The sequence below is a fragment of the Salvelinus alpinus genome, chromosome 35 (assembly GCF_045679555.1).
Source record: "Salvelinus alpinus chromosome 35, SLU_Salpinus.1, whole genome shotgun sequence".
Taxonomy (NCBI): domain Eukaryota; kingdom Metazoa; phylum Chordata; class Actinopteri; order Salmoniformes; family Salmonidae; genus Salvelinus; species Salvelinus alpinus.
The window spans coordinates 549,775-565,861 of NC_092120.1; the positions used below are offsets into that span (position 1 = coordinate 549,775).

Consider the following 16,087-nt stretch of genomic DNA (forward strand, 5'->3'; position numbering starts at 1 on the left):
TTGCTACAGCACCCCTTGATTAATCAGAATAATATATATATATATATTTTTTTTTTAATCGCACCAAATGAGTACACTGGGCCTTTATTACTCCTATATGAGCAGACAAAAATAGTCGTCAGCAGCATGGGGAGAAAAATTCTACACCCCCACCCCGAAATATCTTCCCTCTGCCATAACTGTAACTAGCTTGCTTACAATTAGTGATTGATATTCTAAAAATAAAAATGTAAGTAGATTTTTCTTTTAAATAAGGGGGTGCCCTTTTTTCATTTTGAGCACTTGTCCCCTGAAAGGTCTTTGCACGGCCCTGTGCACCGCTCATAGTACTAATGCGACCCTTTCAATAGGATGATAAATGAGAACTCAGCTGTGCAACGTCTGTGAGGGCTTTTCTGAGGTGAGTTTTTGTCGCGTGTCACTGAAAACAATTAGAGCAGGAGCATGCGGTGGCCTCTTTCATTCTCCCTCTGACTCAATCTAAATATATGTTTGCTAAAAGGCTCTCTGTGTGGCCTTATCTGTCTCACTATTGTTTGTGGAGATATGCTCTGATGAAGGTCGACTGACTGAAAGCTTAGCTGTCATTAAAATACATTTGCATTTGACTGGAAGTGTGCAGTGACTTTTTCGTCTTTCTCCATGAAATTGTGAAATCTTACACTCTTGTGTGTGCAATATAGTTGCTTTCCGGTTGGTTTCCTTAAACAAATAGTAGTCTATGTTGATACACTATTAGATCGAACAAAAAGGTTTCCCTCAATTGGATAGAAAAGAAACGCCCAGTCTGAGAGCTTTAAAGATTTTCAAACAACATTTACATAATCCCCTTTAAAAACTTTACTTATGACTAATAACACCAACTAATTACCCATTCATTTAATAAGAAAGTTATTTCCCCATATACCTTGAATAGTTTACCAAAACATACTTTGTACATTGTCTTACTCTCAATGCCCAACAATCTGTTGCCTTTTTCCATTGACTAACATCACACCTCTCATACAGCCCTGTGAGTCACAGAGTGTAGCGGAATGAAACAGCAGCTAGGAAGTTGCACAATAATAGTATAAGCCACCACTCCAAACAGTAACAACCTCAACATGCTATAATGTCCCTCTCAAATTCAGCCCTGTCTCTGCACTGCTTTAAAAATAACAAGGTCTAATGTTGTGTATGCTATGTAATGAGTTTTTATTAAGATTAAGAGCAAAGGTATTGCAGGTATTTTCAGACATTTGCTTCTTCCATTTGTGCTCCTGTTTAGTGCCTCTACATACCCCACCCCCTTTGTAATATTGACCTCACAACCCAGAGTAAAAACCTTGTAGCGTCTTTATTCTTTAGGCAAGTGAATAAAGAAAACCTGACAGCTCCACCACCTAACGTAATTTACCTGAACACCCATGACATCTATCCACATCTGAATAAACTGAATTGCACAAAAAGTATGTATGTGGATTGAGATCGTTACCCTCAGTTAGAGGTTGTTCTTACACATGGTGACATGTTCTTTTGATACCCCAGCAGTGGTCAAATAAATAAATAAGGTGTGACATTTTCTTCACACTGATGGTCACTACATGGTGTGGTTGTGGACAGAAAAAATTAACATTTCCTTGCCCCTGGATAATAGTTGCTTTATGACTATTTACGATCTCACCATCTGAATAAGGCCAGATTCTAGATAACATATTTACATGCAGTATCTATGTTTAAGGGAAATAGTGAGTAAACCAGTAAATCGTATAAGTAGCTGATCTATTCCAGTTCCTTGGGGCGTTGCATGGGTGACACAGTGTGAAAGCACATCAGAGGTAACTCTGTGACCTGAAACAGAGGTACATTTTCTTCCTCACCTAACTGCAAGTGATATCAAACCTGCTCAATCTCCTCAGGGGTCCAGGTCCCCAACACGTCAACACTCCGACAGAGAGCAGGTGAGAGGCTTTTACATCAGTAATGATATAATACAACATCTTTGCAATAAGTTATGTGTAAAGACTTTAACAGTTTGTTCTATGCTAGACACTGTATTTTTCACTATCCTGTTTTTGCAACGGTTCCACAGTGGGGAATATCTTTAGAATGATTTTCATGCTCTTGGAGACTGTATCGGAGACTGTATCGGAGACTGCATCGGAGACTGTATCGGAGACTGTATCGGAGACTGTATCGGAGACTGCATCGGAGACTGTATCGGAGACTGCATCGGAGACTGCATCGGAGACTGCATCGGAGACTGTATCGGAGACTGTATCGGAGACTGTATCGGAGACTGTATCGGAGACTGCATCGGAGACTGCATCGGAGACTGTATCGGAGACTGTATCGGAGACTGCATCGCACGGCCACAAGGTTTATAAATAAGTGGATATCAAAGTGATCTCAGAGAAATGCTTACAGACATCAAAGCACGTCTGATTGTATCCGTCCAACAGATTCATATCCATAAACAATGCAAATGTTTGTCTGGTTTTAGTTACAATAAACAGGGTCGAAACACACAGTACAGACAGTAAAAACACAACTCCTGAAAAACACAGATTTGACTTCCCCAGATGGGGCAAGTTCAAAACATTTCCCAATGTTATGGGAACGTGTATCAGACATTCAGTCTCTCTGTACTCAATTAGACTGGCAAGCAGTCAGGGATTTGTATATCTGTCTCTGCATCTAGTCCGCTCATAGACACTTGAATATACTTTCTTTCGGGGGGTTTACTCAATGTTTTGTGTGTGTTTTTTCTTTGAATGTAAGCTACTGCACTGCACATAAAACATATAGTGCATACGGAAAGTATTCAGACCCCTTTACTTTTTCTACATTTTGTTACGTTACAGCCTTATTCTAAAATTTTAGCAAATGTATTAATATATATACACTGCTCAAAAAAATAAAGGGAACACTTAAACAACACAATGTAACTCCAAGTCAATCACACTTCTGTGAAATCAAACTGTCCACTTAGGAAGCAACACTGATTGACAATACATTTCACATGCTGTTGTGCAAATGGAATAGACAACAGGTGGAAATTATATGCAATTAGCAAGACACCCCCAATAAAGGAGTGGTTCTGCAGGTGGTGACCACAGACCACTTCTCAGTTCCTATGCTTCCTGGCTGATGTTTTGGTCACTTTTGAATGCTGCCGGTGCTTTTCACTCTAGTGGTAGCATGAGACGGAGTCTACAACCCACACAAGTGGCTCAGGTAGTGCAGCTCATCCAGGATGGCACATCAATGCGAGCTGTGGCAAGAAGGTTTGCTGTGTCTGTCAGCGTAGTGTCCAGAGCATGGAGGCGCTACCAGGAGACAGGCCAGTACATCAGGAGACGTGGAGGAGGCCGTAGGAGGGCAACAACCCAGCAGCAGGACCGCTACCTCCGCCTTTGTGCAAGGAGGAGCACTGCCAGAGCCCTGCAAAATGACCTCCAGCAGGCCACAAATGTGCATGTGTCAGCATATGGTCTCACAAGGGGTCTGAGGATCTCATCTCGGTACTATATATATATACAGTATATCGCCTTCACATAAGGATTCAGACCCTTTACTCAGTACTTTGTTGAAGCACCTTTGGCAGTGATTACAGCCTCGAGTCTTCTTGGGTATGACGCTACAAGCTTGGCACACCTATATTTGGGGAGTTGTCCTGTGGGAAGGTGAACCTTCTCCCCAGTCTGTGGTCCTGAGAGCTCTGGACCAGGTTTTCATCAAGGATCTCCTTGTACTTTGCTCCATTCATCTTTCCCTCGATCCTGACTAGTCTCCCAGTTCATGCCGCTGAAAAATATCCCCACAGCATGAATCTGCCACCACCATGCTTCACCGTAGGGATGGTGACAGGTTTCCTCCAGACGTGACACATAGTATTCAGGCCAAAGAGTTCAATCTTGGTTTCATCAGACCAGAGAATCTTCTTTCTCTTGGTCTTATTCCTTTTGATGCCATTTGGCAAACTCCAAGCGGGCTGTCATGTACCTTTTACTTAAGAGTGGCTTCCGTCTGGCCACTACCATAAAGGCCTGATTGGTGGAGTGCTGCAGAGATGGTTGTCCTTCTGGAAGGTTCTCCCATCTCTACAGAGGAACTCTGGAGCTTGTCAGAGTGACCATCGGGTTCTTGGTCACCTCCCTGACCAAGGCCCTCTCCCCCAAATGCTCAGTTTGGCCGGATCGGCCAGCTCTAGGAAGAGTCTTGGTGGAAGAAGTTTGGTGGAGGCCACTGTGTTCTTGGGGACCTTCAATGCTGCAGAAATGTTTTGGTACCCTTTCCCAGATCTGTGCCTACATACAATCCTGTCTCCGAGCTCTACGGACAATTCCTTCGACTTCATGGCTTGGATTTTGCTCTTACATGCACTGTCAACTGTGGGACCTTATATAGACAGGTGTGTGCCTTTCCAAATCATGTCCAATCAATTGAATTTACTACAGGTAGACTCCAGTCAAGTTGTAGAAACATCTCAAGGATGATCAATGGAAACAGGATGCACCTGAGCTCAATTTCGAGTCTCATAGAAAAGGGTCTGAATAATTATGCAAATAAGGTATTTCTATTTGTTATTTTGTATACATTTGCAAACATTTCTAAAAACCTGTTTTTGCTTTGTCATTATGGGGTATTGTGTGTAGATTGCTGAGGATTTTTAAAATCCATTTTAAAGCAAGGCTGTAACTGTCACGTTCTGACCATAGTTCTTGTGTGTTTTGCTTGTTTTAGTGTTGGTCAGGACGTGAGCTGGGTGGGCATTCTATGTTGTGTGTCTAGTTTGTCTGTTTCTGTGTTTGGCCTAATATGGTTCCCAATCAGAGGCAGGTGTTTTGTGTTGTCTCTGATTGGGAATCATATATAGGTGGCTTGTTTTGTGTTGGGGTTTGTGGGTGGTTGTTTCCTGTCTTTGTGTTTTCTCTGCACCAGATAGGGCTGTATCGGTTTGCCACATTTGTTATTTTGTATCGTGTTAAGTGTTCACTGTTTATTCGTTTTATTAAACATGTTGAACACTGGCTACGCTGCGTGTTGGTCCGATCCCTGCTACACCTCCTCTTCTCTTGAAGAGAAGGAAGGCTGCCATTACAGTAACTTAATAAAATGTTTAAAAAGTGAAGGGGTCTGAATACTTTCCGAAGGCACTGTGTGTACTGTACATGTGCAATGTACTACATATCGCCAATATAAGCCAGGAATAACAGCTAGAGATAGACAGAGAAATGTTTTTCTAGTTATGCACTGTCTATCTCTGTTGAGTCAACCACATACATTTCGTTTTTTACCTTCGATATGTCACAATCCCCTTTGGACACGGATGTCTTTGAATAGATGTGCTTGGCCTAAAATATGAGAGGATTCGGTTCCTGAATTGCTAACTTCTCCTTTTTATTTGGTTCGGAGTGGCAAAAGAAGAGAGGAACGCGGGTGAGACTACGAGAAGAGTATCCTGAGTCTGTGAAGGTGTTTCAGGTGTTCCGCTGTTTCGTTGGTAACAATGGATCACGTCAATACAACCACAGATTACTATGTGAGTAACGGTCTTTTTACGCTACATACTGATAAATGTAGTTCTTTATGACTACAAGAGCAATAGATGGTGCAAGAAATAATTGGGAGTAGCAGACAAAAAAAAATATTAGCCAAATAAGTCAAATAAGAAATTATATTTTACAACAACATGGTTAGTCAAGAAATTAACAGAATAAAAAAATATATGACAATGAAAAACAATCTGTACATGAATACTTTAATTTTAAAACAATGATTAGAGAGTCTGAGGCCATTCAAAATATTGTTCAAAATCATAGAAGCTACTAGTGTAGGATCTTAATTTGATCATGCTTTTGTTGCTGAGAATTTTCCTGCACCACAGGAAATGCAGATAAGCTTTGGAATTTACATAAATTCACTGAAGTACACTAACACACGGTTATATTGACATTACTTTTCATGTAGACTACTTTTGTCCAGCTAATAGCCTAACCACCAATCAAGCACCATTATGGACTAAATGTTCATATCAGGTCGCTTCAGGACTATTTTGCTGTGACTATATAGATCAAATTAAGATCTGTAACAGGTTCACACATCTGGATGAATTTAGAACTGCATCATCTTGAGTTTAGTCAGAGATACAAATGCGTTCTGTCCTATGAGGAGAATCCAGGGCCTGTATCCATAAAGCGTCTCGGAGTAGCAGTGCTGATCCAGGATCAGTTTTACCTTTTAGATCATAATAAAAAAGATTATATGGGCAGGGGGGAATGCTTTATGCATACGGACCCAGAACATTGTTGTAGTTAGGTAATTTTCCTTCCTCTCACTCTCTTTTCCTCTCCTATGTCTCCAGATGTATGACAGCTACAACTATTCATCTGAAACAGGCAGTAGCCAATCCAGTGGTGTGCCCTGCAAACATGATGGCATCATGGACTTCACCCGGAGCTACTCCCCTGTGGTCTACAGCCTGGTGTTTGTGCTGGCGCTGGCGGGTAACATTCTGGTCCTGTGTGTGCTGATGCGCTACCGCACCTCTCAGACAGGTGGGACCTGCTCCTTCTCCCTCACCGACACCTTCCTGCTCCACCTGGCCGTGTCCGACCTCCTGCTGGCCCTCACGCTGCCCCTGTTTGCCGTCCAGTGGGCCCGCCAGTGGGTGTTCGGTGTGGCCGCCTGCAAGATTTCCGGAGCCCTGTTCTCTCTGAACCGCTACAGCGGCATCCTGTTCCTGGCCTGCATCAGCTTCGACCGCTACCTAGCCATCGTCCACGCTGTCAGTACCGGCTGGAAACGCAACACCTGCCATGCACAGATTGCCTGCGCCCTGATCTGGACAGTGTGCTTGGGCCTGAGTGGGGTGGACATCGCCTTTAGACAGGTGGAAGTGGGAGGCTCGGGGGATCATCAGGGCCTGCTGGTGTGCCAGACGGTGTTCCCCCACACCTCAGTGCAGTGGGAGGTGGGGATGCCGCTAGTCAACTTGGTGCTGGGTTTTGGGCTGCCCCTGCTGGTCATGCTCTACTGCTACATCCGTATCTTCCGCTCCCTTTGCAACGCCTCGCGCCGCCAGAAGAGGAAGTCCCTTCACCTCATCGTCTGCCTGGTGTCCATGTTTGTGCTCTGCTGGGCGCCCTACAACTCCTTCCAATTGGCCGAAAGCCTGAAGAAACTGGGCGTGATTAGTGGAGGCTGCCAGTTCGGCCGCACGGTGGACATCGGGATCCTGGTGTCTGAGAGCATGGGGCTGTCACACTGTGCCTTGAACCCGCTGCTGTACTGCTTTGTGGGGGTGAAGTTTAGGAGGGAGCTGACCAGAATGTGTAAGGGGCTGCTGGGACAGAGGTTCTATCCAGGGATGAAGGGATGGGGAGGACAGAGGAGAGCACGGAGGACCACTGGGTCCTTCAGCTCAGCAGAGAGCGAGAACACCTCCCACTTCTCTGTCATGGCTTGAGCCAACCATGTGCACAGATAGGGGTCTACCTGTGCCCGAGCACCTTTTTGTTGTTGTTCTGAACCCACAAGTCATCGTAAAGTTGTCAAGTTCACCACCCCCCATCCCTTCCATTGGTCTGCCCTGTACAGAGCTTGCGTGTGCCTGGTATCCAAACATGCATGGCGTGAGATGCAGTCACCGGTCGAGTCTGTGTAGCAAGCTACCTAGTTTAAATATCAACAGTACTGCCACAGCAGCATAACATTTGATTTACATCATCATCAATATTTGGTTTGGCCTACATAGCCTTCGTGCAGCAGAGAGGCAGAAGACATAGAGAGGAGCAGCTGCATTCAGGCTCTACGACCCTCTACGACCCTCTGACCCAACTCCATCCCTTCATCAGTCAGGTGTTGCACATGTGTGTCAGGGCAGCAGCAACACAGGTAGTCTAGACTTTAGCTAACCACCATATACTAAAATATCCACACAAGCCACCAGCCAGCCAGCCATATACCGTAGCATGAGTTAGAAGAGTATGAATATTATAGTATATTATAAAGTTATTATTTTATTTAAGAGAATCACAAAAAATGCTAGTTAACTATCAGATTTACATCAATCATCAACACAATGATCAGCTGATAGCCTATCCTCTTTACCCGATGTCAGTCATGTTTAGGAGGCACTGTAACTAGCGTGCTTACAATTTTTGATGAATGATTGTGTTGTTGCAGAAATAAATAGGTTTATGTTTTTGTTTTTTTAGGTAGTATGTTATACATTTAAAGATATCATTTTTTATAGGTGGTTGTCACTAGTTACCACAGCCACAAAGTCAAAATTGGCTCTAATGTGAAAATTCATGAAAACAAATATTAGCTTTTTGGTCTTAATTTAAGGTTAGGGTTAGGCATAAGGTTAGCAGTATGGTTAGGGGTAAGGTTAGGTTTAAAATCAGATTTGAAGAAGAGAAATTGTAGAAATAGGCGTGGTCTAGCCATAATTATGACTTTGTGGCCCTGGTAACTAGTGACGACCGTGAAAGGTCTGTGCGTCACGGCCCTGGTGAGAGCCTGGAGAGAGGGAAAAAGAGAGAGAGGGAGCGGGGGATGTGGAGACTGACAGAAAAAGAGAGAGGAAGAGAGAATACAAGACAAAAGGGGGACAGGTAATCATGAACTAGTGGGTGCTGAAAAGAAGGAACACAAATTGTTGATTGTGAAAATGACCAAATGGGAAAGAAATACAGATGTGCACATTGTGTAAAAGTGAGGAAAAAATGAATGTTATTTTGTTGTGATTCGTTCCTCTGGTGCTTCCTGATAGTGGCCCTGCTCCTACTGTAATAGCACAAAATTATGGTGCTTTTAAAGACAACACATTCTCAGGGAGGGCATTTTTTAAATAGTATTTTCGTTTGCTTCTTGTAATTTTTGTTCATGAGATTCTACTGTCCATCCAATCGCATAGCCTTCCAAGTTAAAACCACATCTGCCTCTCGTGTGACCATGTTAACCCATCTGCCTCTAGTAGTGTGACCATGTTAACCACATCTGCCTCTCGTGTGACCATGTTAACCCATCTGCCTCTAGTAGTGTGACCATGTTAACCCCATCTGCCTCTAGTGTGACCATGTTATCCCATCTGCCTCTCATGTGACCATGTTAACCCATCTGCCTCTAGTAGTGTGACCATGTTAACCCCATCTGCCTCTCGTGTGACCATGTTATCCCATCTGCCTCTAGTAGTGTGACCATGTTAAAACCCCATCTGCCTCTAGTAGTGTGACCATGAAACCCCATCTGCCTCTAGTGTGAGCAGCAAAGACTGCATAATATGAAGGTGAGCAGTGAACAGTTTCTCAAGCTGTTTGGTTTCCTGATAAATTGATGACTATAATTTCAAGGAACTGGATAATCTCTTGCAAAATATATTTTTTTAAATGTATGAAACCCACTTCCTCAAAAGGGCCAAGTCATCACTATATGTGTTACTCATATGTTGCCTTGTGTTTTTGAAGGCAGCAAATACTTAAACGATGTGAAATGGATAGCTAGGTAGCGGTGGTGCGCGCTAGCAGCCTTTCAGTCGGTGACTTCACTTGCTCTGAGACTTGAAGTAGTGGTTCCCCTTGCTCTGCAAGGGCCGCGGCTTTTGTGGAGCGATGGGTAACGACGCTTCGTGGGTGACTGTTGTTGATGTGTGCAGAGGGTCCCTGGTTCGAGCCCAGGTATGGGCGAGGGGACGGACGTAAAGTTAAACTGTTACACAGCTTTACCTATGGCAAACGTGTCCTTTGGTACCAGACTGTTATTCAACATTTTCTAATTTACTTCTTTAGATGAGATTGTTATACATCAGTCAGCACAACAGATATGTACATAGGATTGTATACATGTATTTCTATGTTGTAGAAATTTGAGGAAGTAGAATAAAACATTGGGGGAAATGTACTTTTGATATATCAATAAATAAATGATATGCAAATATCTTGTTACGTCTCTAGATATTTTTGGCTATACAACATTTCAAGGTTAATTTATCTGCATTAATGTAGCCAGTATCAGGAAACATTCAAGAAGCACTTACAAAAAAGGGCCAATCTCGCCATCTGGTGGACAATGTATAAAGAAATGTATGTTTTATTCCTTTCCTTATTCTTAATCTGTAGGATACTTCATCTCTACTTTGAAACAACCTGGCAAATTCCCAGGCCATTCAACCTGGTCTCAGAGCATTTCGATTTATTCTGTATGTAAACCCGAGACACTCCATTTAGTATGATATGTTATGTTTGGTACGGGTACCAGTGGAGGCTCCTCAGAAGAGGAAGGGGAGGACCATCCTCCTCAGTGAATTTATTTTTAGATAAAACTATACAAAATATATTCACATGTCACCAAATAATTTATTAAAACACAATGTTTTGCAATGAAGGTCTACAGTATCCTCAACACCACTCTGTAGGGTAGCACCATTGTGTAGCCGGAGGACAGCTAGCTTCCGTCTTCCATAGACTTACACAGTAATCATGACAACTAACGGAGGACGTCCTCCAACCTATCAGAGCTCTTGCTGCATGAATGAGAAGCCCCTGACTGCAGTGTGCAGTTCGGGGCCGGGCTCAATGTGGGCGGAGTCAAACGCGTTTAACCTGAAACCTTGAGGTAAACGTCGGTCGACGGTATCAACGTCAACGAAAGCGAATCTTAATCGAACCTAACCAACATGGATAAAATTATAAACCATGGAAGTAAGTGAGACTGTCATTATGCATAATGTACTTAGTAATATTCTTGTATACCAGTGCAGTGGTATATTTTTATATGACCAACTACCACACTGATAATAGCATAGCGTTAATTAGCACCCATTTGCATGGGAGCTAGCTAATTGCTCACAATGAGGGAATCTTATTTGGACAAATTTGCCTACATGAGCAGTAAGCCTAGGTTTACTAGTGCGCCATCGTGCATACATTTATTTTGTACCCCCACCAAACGAGATCACAACGCGCAGCTTAAAATATCAAAACAAACTCTGAATCAATTACATTCATTTGGGGACAGGTCGAAAAGCATTAAACATTTATGGCAATTTAGCTAGCTAGCTTGCACTTGCTAGCTAATTTGTCCTATTTAGCTAGCTTGCTGTTGCTAACTAATTTGTCCTGGGATATAAACATTGAGTTGTTATTTTGCCTGAACTGCACAAGGTCCTCTACTCCGACAATTAATCCACACATAAAACGGTCAACCGAATCGTTTCTAGTCATCTCTCCTCCTTCTAGGCTTTTTCTTCTCTTGACTTTACATTGCGATTGGCAACTTTCATAAATTAGGTGCATTACCGCCACTGACCTCGTTCGTCTTTCAGTCACACGTGGGTATAACCAATGAGGAGATGTCACGTAGGTACCTGCTTCTATAAACCAATAAGGAGATGGGAGAGTCAAGACTTGCAGCACGATCTGCTTCACAAATAGAACTGATTTCTATTTTAGCCCTTGGCAACGCAGACGCTCATTGGCGCGCGCAAGCAGTGTGGGTGCAATAATTGAATAATATAGATTTCTAAATTTATTTTGCAACGCGAGCGGTGTAGTGAGCCTGTAAATTACACATAGCGAGTCTACACAGCCTACACATAGTATATACAATAATGAAATCACCTGGTCCCAACATACATAGCAAGTCAAGAAAAGTCGTTGTAACTTGTCCACACTGCAAACTGAAGTTAAATAAGAAAAACTTCAAAACATATTTACGAAGAAAGCATACACATTGCTTTGAAACAGTGTCCAAGGAAAGATTTTGGCATGTGAGTGCACTGATGTGAGAAATGGTGTGTTTGCAGTCGAAAATACATTTTCTGGTCGAGCAACACCCATACATGTTGTGAAGAATACTTGGGCTACTTCAGTTCCAACTGTGTTCAAAACTGTTATGCATGCTGGAGTATAAAAAGCTGTTGAATTGTACTTCTTTACTTTCACATACACTGTGTTCACAGAAACATTTCTCGGATCTTGTCCCCTGGACCTTGGAGGACTTTTGGTGTGGATGATGTTCAGGTTAGATATTCCATTAAATTATTCCACTGAACTGTACCATTTGATTGTCATCCCTTTAATGAAAATTCAACCTTGTTCACACCACAGGACCAAAGCAAGGTTTCTCAAACAACTGTGGGGTGTTTGTTTTGATGGTAAGATGCTATTCAGTATATTATATTAGTCCTGTTTTCTGTTTTAACATATGAAAAGTTATTATTATTTCTGTACTTGCAACATGCAAAGCACACTATTGTTATTGATCATACTTTTTCTTGTTTATTATTCTTGACACTTTTTGGGACCTATTTCCTACAGTTTTTACACTACATACACTATTCATACATCAAACTCCTGCAGAGCTGGATGTTGACGTGACATGCTGTGACTTCTTGGGGGGGGGATGTCTTCTACATCCTGAAATATATTCCTGGGGGGGTATTATTATTATTATTGACTATTATCATTATTGTTGTTATCATAACTATCAAACTTAACAACCTACTATTTCTTAACTTACGCTCTACATTGCAATGGAAGCACAGTGTGATTTTACTGAGGTATGTATGAAATTCTCATCACTAGTGGATATAATGTTTTTTGGGATACCCATCCAATTGTGTGATTTTCTTTTTCAAAGGAAAACATGCAGCAAATTAGGCGATGGTGGTGCCTAGTTCTCCTGCAGAACTTTCCCACGCCGTAAGTCTTGAACATTATGAAAACGTTTAATTTGCATCCTTAAAATCACTTGTTTTTCTGTAGCCAGACTGACCTGAATATATCTTCATATTGAATGTATGTAATGTATGTCGTTCACTCACTAAGGTCTGAAGAAGAGAGGTTGAAAGATCGAAAAAGGCAGCGTAAACAAAACACACAACAGGTAGGTGTCATAATGTATGATGAGTGGTATAGTCTTAAACCAATGTTTATCTGTTCATTATAGACAGAATACCAGCTGACTGCTTCTTCCCTAAATAGTTATTGCATAGTTTGGAGCTGTCCTTTGGGTCATTGTCCTGTTGTAGGAGGAAATTGGCTCCAATTAAGCACCGTCCACAGGGTATGGCATGGCGTTGCAAAATGGAGGGATAGCCTTCCTTCTTCAAGATCCCTTTTACCCTGTACAAATCTCCCACTTTACCACCACCAAAACACCCCCAGACCATCGCATTGCCTCCACCATGATTGACAGATGTCGTCAAGCACTCCTCCAGCACTTTTTCATTTTCTCTGCGTCTCACAAATGTTCTTCTTTGTGATCCGAACACCTCAAACTTAGATTTGTCTGTCCATAACACTTTTTTCCAATCTTCCTCTGTCCAGTGTCTGTGTTCTTTTGCCCATCTTAATCTTTTATTTTTATTGGCCAGTCTGAGATATGGCTTTTTCTTTGCAACTCTGCCTAGAAGGCCAGCATCCCAGAGTCGCCTTTTCACTGTTGATGTTGAGACTGGTGTTTTGCAGGTACAAGTTAATGAAGCTGCCAGTAGAGGACTTGTGAGGCATCTGTTTCTCAAACTAGACACTTTAATGTACTTGTCCTCTTGCTCAGTTATGCACCGGGGCCTCCCACTCCTCTTTCTATTCTGGTTAGGGCCACTTTGCGCTGTTCTGTGAAGGGAGTAGAACACAGAACACAAGAATAGACTGACGAGTTTTGGAAGAAAGTTCTTTATTTCTGGCCATTTTGAGCCTGTAATCGAAGCAGCCTGTAAGCCTGCTCCAGATACTCAACTAGTCTAAAGAAGGCCAGTTGTATTGCTTATTTAATCAGAACATCAGTTTTCAGCTGTGCTAACATAATTGCAAAAGGGTTTTCTAATGATCAATTAGCCTTTTAAAATGATAAACTTGGATTAGCTAACACAACGTGCTATTGGAACGCAAGAGTGATGGTTGCTGATAATGGGCATCTGTACTTCTATGTAGATATTCCCCCCAAAAACTGCAGTTTCCAGCTATAATAGTCATTTACAACATTAACAATATCTACACTGTATTTCTTATCAATTTGATGTTATTTTAATAGACAAATAAAAGTGATTTTCTTTCAAAAACAAGGAAATTGACCCCAAACTTTTGAACAGTAGTGTATATATAAAGAAAATTGGGAGGGGGCTTGCCTGTTTTGAATGTTATTTTGGCATTAATATGTGTCGCATATCAGTTTGCAAACAATTTAAATATATATATATGTCATTCAGTTAATAAAGCTGCATACACACAGTCTCTTTTTTGTTTTCTTGAGTAAGGCAGCTCCAAAATGCAGGTGTTTCAGCCTAGCTCAGTGCTTTCTGTGGTGGTGGGGCGAGCCAGCAGAAAATAGGAGCATTGCGCCGTGATTGGCTCAGTGTTCTGTCACTCATGGGGACAGTACGTCATCACCAAGTTTAAGTCCTTAGTAAGGGTAGACATCCAAAATTTCAGCCCTTTGGGTCCTGCCATAGAGTTATATTACAAGTACGTGCCCTTCCAAGAAGGCTCAAGGTCATTGGCCACAGATAAACCAAATTCCTGGTTAAATAAAGGTAAAATAAAAAGTTTTTAAAATGATGTCAAATCACGTTATACGTACAGTAGCTTTGATTGGACTGATCATGTCAACATCTAACTTTCAAAGTCTTAGCTAGCAGTCATCATCATGAATCAAGTCGACAATCTACTGGCAAATTCTTTTAATCCTTGTCATATGAAGATAAATAATTAAGAGAAATTATAGATAAAACGTATCAGTACTCATCGGCCATTGGACATAAAGATTACACAACAAGTTGGAAATTGCAAATTGAACAATGAGTCGTTGGTCTATTTTCACCAATGCGGTATTGTAAACACATCGTTCGTGTCCCAGTGTGTGTTTGTTTGCCAACTTTTTTTGTACAGCTTTAACAGTGCTACTGATGGTAGTGCTGGTGCTTGGCTTGCACATACAAATTCAGCACCCATAACATTCTATAATAGAATTGTGTTATTTAACGTGTCAAATTAAAAGTTTGTTTAACGCGTCAAATAGTGTTAAATCTTTTTGACACACAAAGATCCAAACGGCATTCAATGTGCTACACCCTAATAATTTGGTATATTTTCACCTCTTAATTTCGCCTACTGTTCTAACTTGCAGCACATGTAGCCTATAACCTGTTTTCGAGAAATGTAATCGTTGAATATTGTAAGAGCTTTCATTGTCTGTTTATGTGCCCCCTTTACTTATCCTACAGTTCTGACTTGTTGTACAGGGAGTACTGAATGTTCTGAATATTGTCTCTGTACATTTCAAAAGTGCTGAACAAATAGTTATATTGACTACGTCCGTAGTCGCTCGCTCATTAATGTCTTAATCGAAATTACGGATTGTCTCTTATTCGCTTGTCGTCCCCTTATGCCATAGTTTGTACATCTAAATTGTCAATAGAAACCACATTTGTTTAAGCAAGTCAGCCATATCAGCTATGTTTTTAAAAAAAGTAGTAAATGAGTGAACTGTTTCGCTGCCAGACAAGGCTTCGCTGATAGCCAGGTGTAGCAGTGGTAAGGTGTTGGGACTGCTGTTGGGACTCTGCTGTTGGGACAGCTTTATGTAGGCCCTAACAGTTTGCGCGCACCGTTTGTCACCATTATAGTGCAATTAATGTGTTGTTTAGTGTTGTGTAGAGGCATTTCTGGCATGCATCCCAAAATTATGATTTTTTTGCCCCCACCAAGATCTACATGTTAAAATTGCCACTGACCATACTAAACGTAATATATCAAACTAAATTTATTCTCTCAGAATTACTTATAGAATAATACAAAATGCTCTGAGACCAGGTTGGGCCATAGAAAATGTAATGTATGTATGCATAACCCTATTGCTTTTAGTAGGCTAATATCAGTGAAGGAGGAGAGGATATGAGATGAGATTAGGGCAGGAGATGTTGTTAGTCTAAACTATTGAGATGGACTTGCACCACGAATTTAATATAACTGAAGCACTATTTTGTCAGCCCCCGATGTAGCACAACTACTGCGGTTGAAGCCTAGGATATGCTTGCAAACTAGAACTGTCTCCAACACTTCATGTTTGGTCCTTGGAGCTCATATGTATAGCAGCGGCA

General features: G+C 41.7%; 1 protein-coding gene and 1 long non-coding RNA gene across 2 annotated transcripts in view; one reads left to right on the forward strand and one right to left on the reverse strand.

Moving 5' to 3' along the window:
• Positions 1-16,087, reverse strand: part of LOC139564397 (uncharacterized) — a 418,006-nt gene that overhangs the window by 169,830 nt on the left and 232,089 nt on the right. The gene's annotated exons all lie outside the window — the stretch shown is intronic.
• LOC139564429 (C-X-C chemokine receptor type 3-2-like) lies at positions 5,388-7,592 on the forward strand. Its single transcript, XM_071383942.1, has 2 exons — positions 5,388-5,524; positions 6,347-7,592. Exons 1-2 carry the CDS (start codon positions 5,492-5,494, stop codon positions 7,448-7,450), a joined length of 1,137 nt encoding a protein of 378 aa, XP_071240043.1. The 5' UTR covers positions 5,388-5,491; the 3' UTR covers positions 7,451-7,592.

Coding starts and splice junctions, on each gene's coding strand:
- LOC139564429 (XM_071383942.1), top strand. CDS start 5,492: ATGGATCACGTCAATACAACCACAGATTACTAT. Junction 5,525..6,346: donor ATACAACCACAGATTACTAT/GTGAGTAACGGT, acceptor CTATGTCTCCAG/ATGTATGACAGCTACAACTA.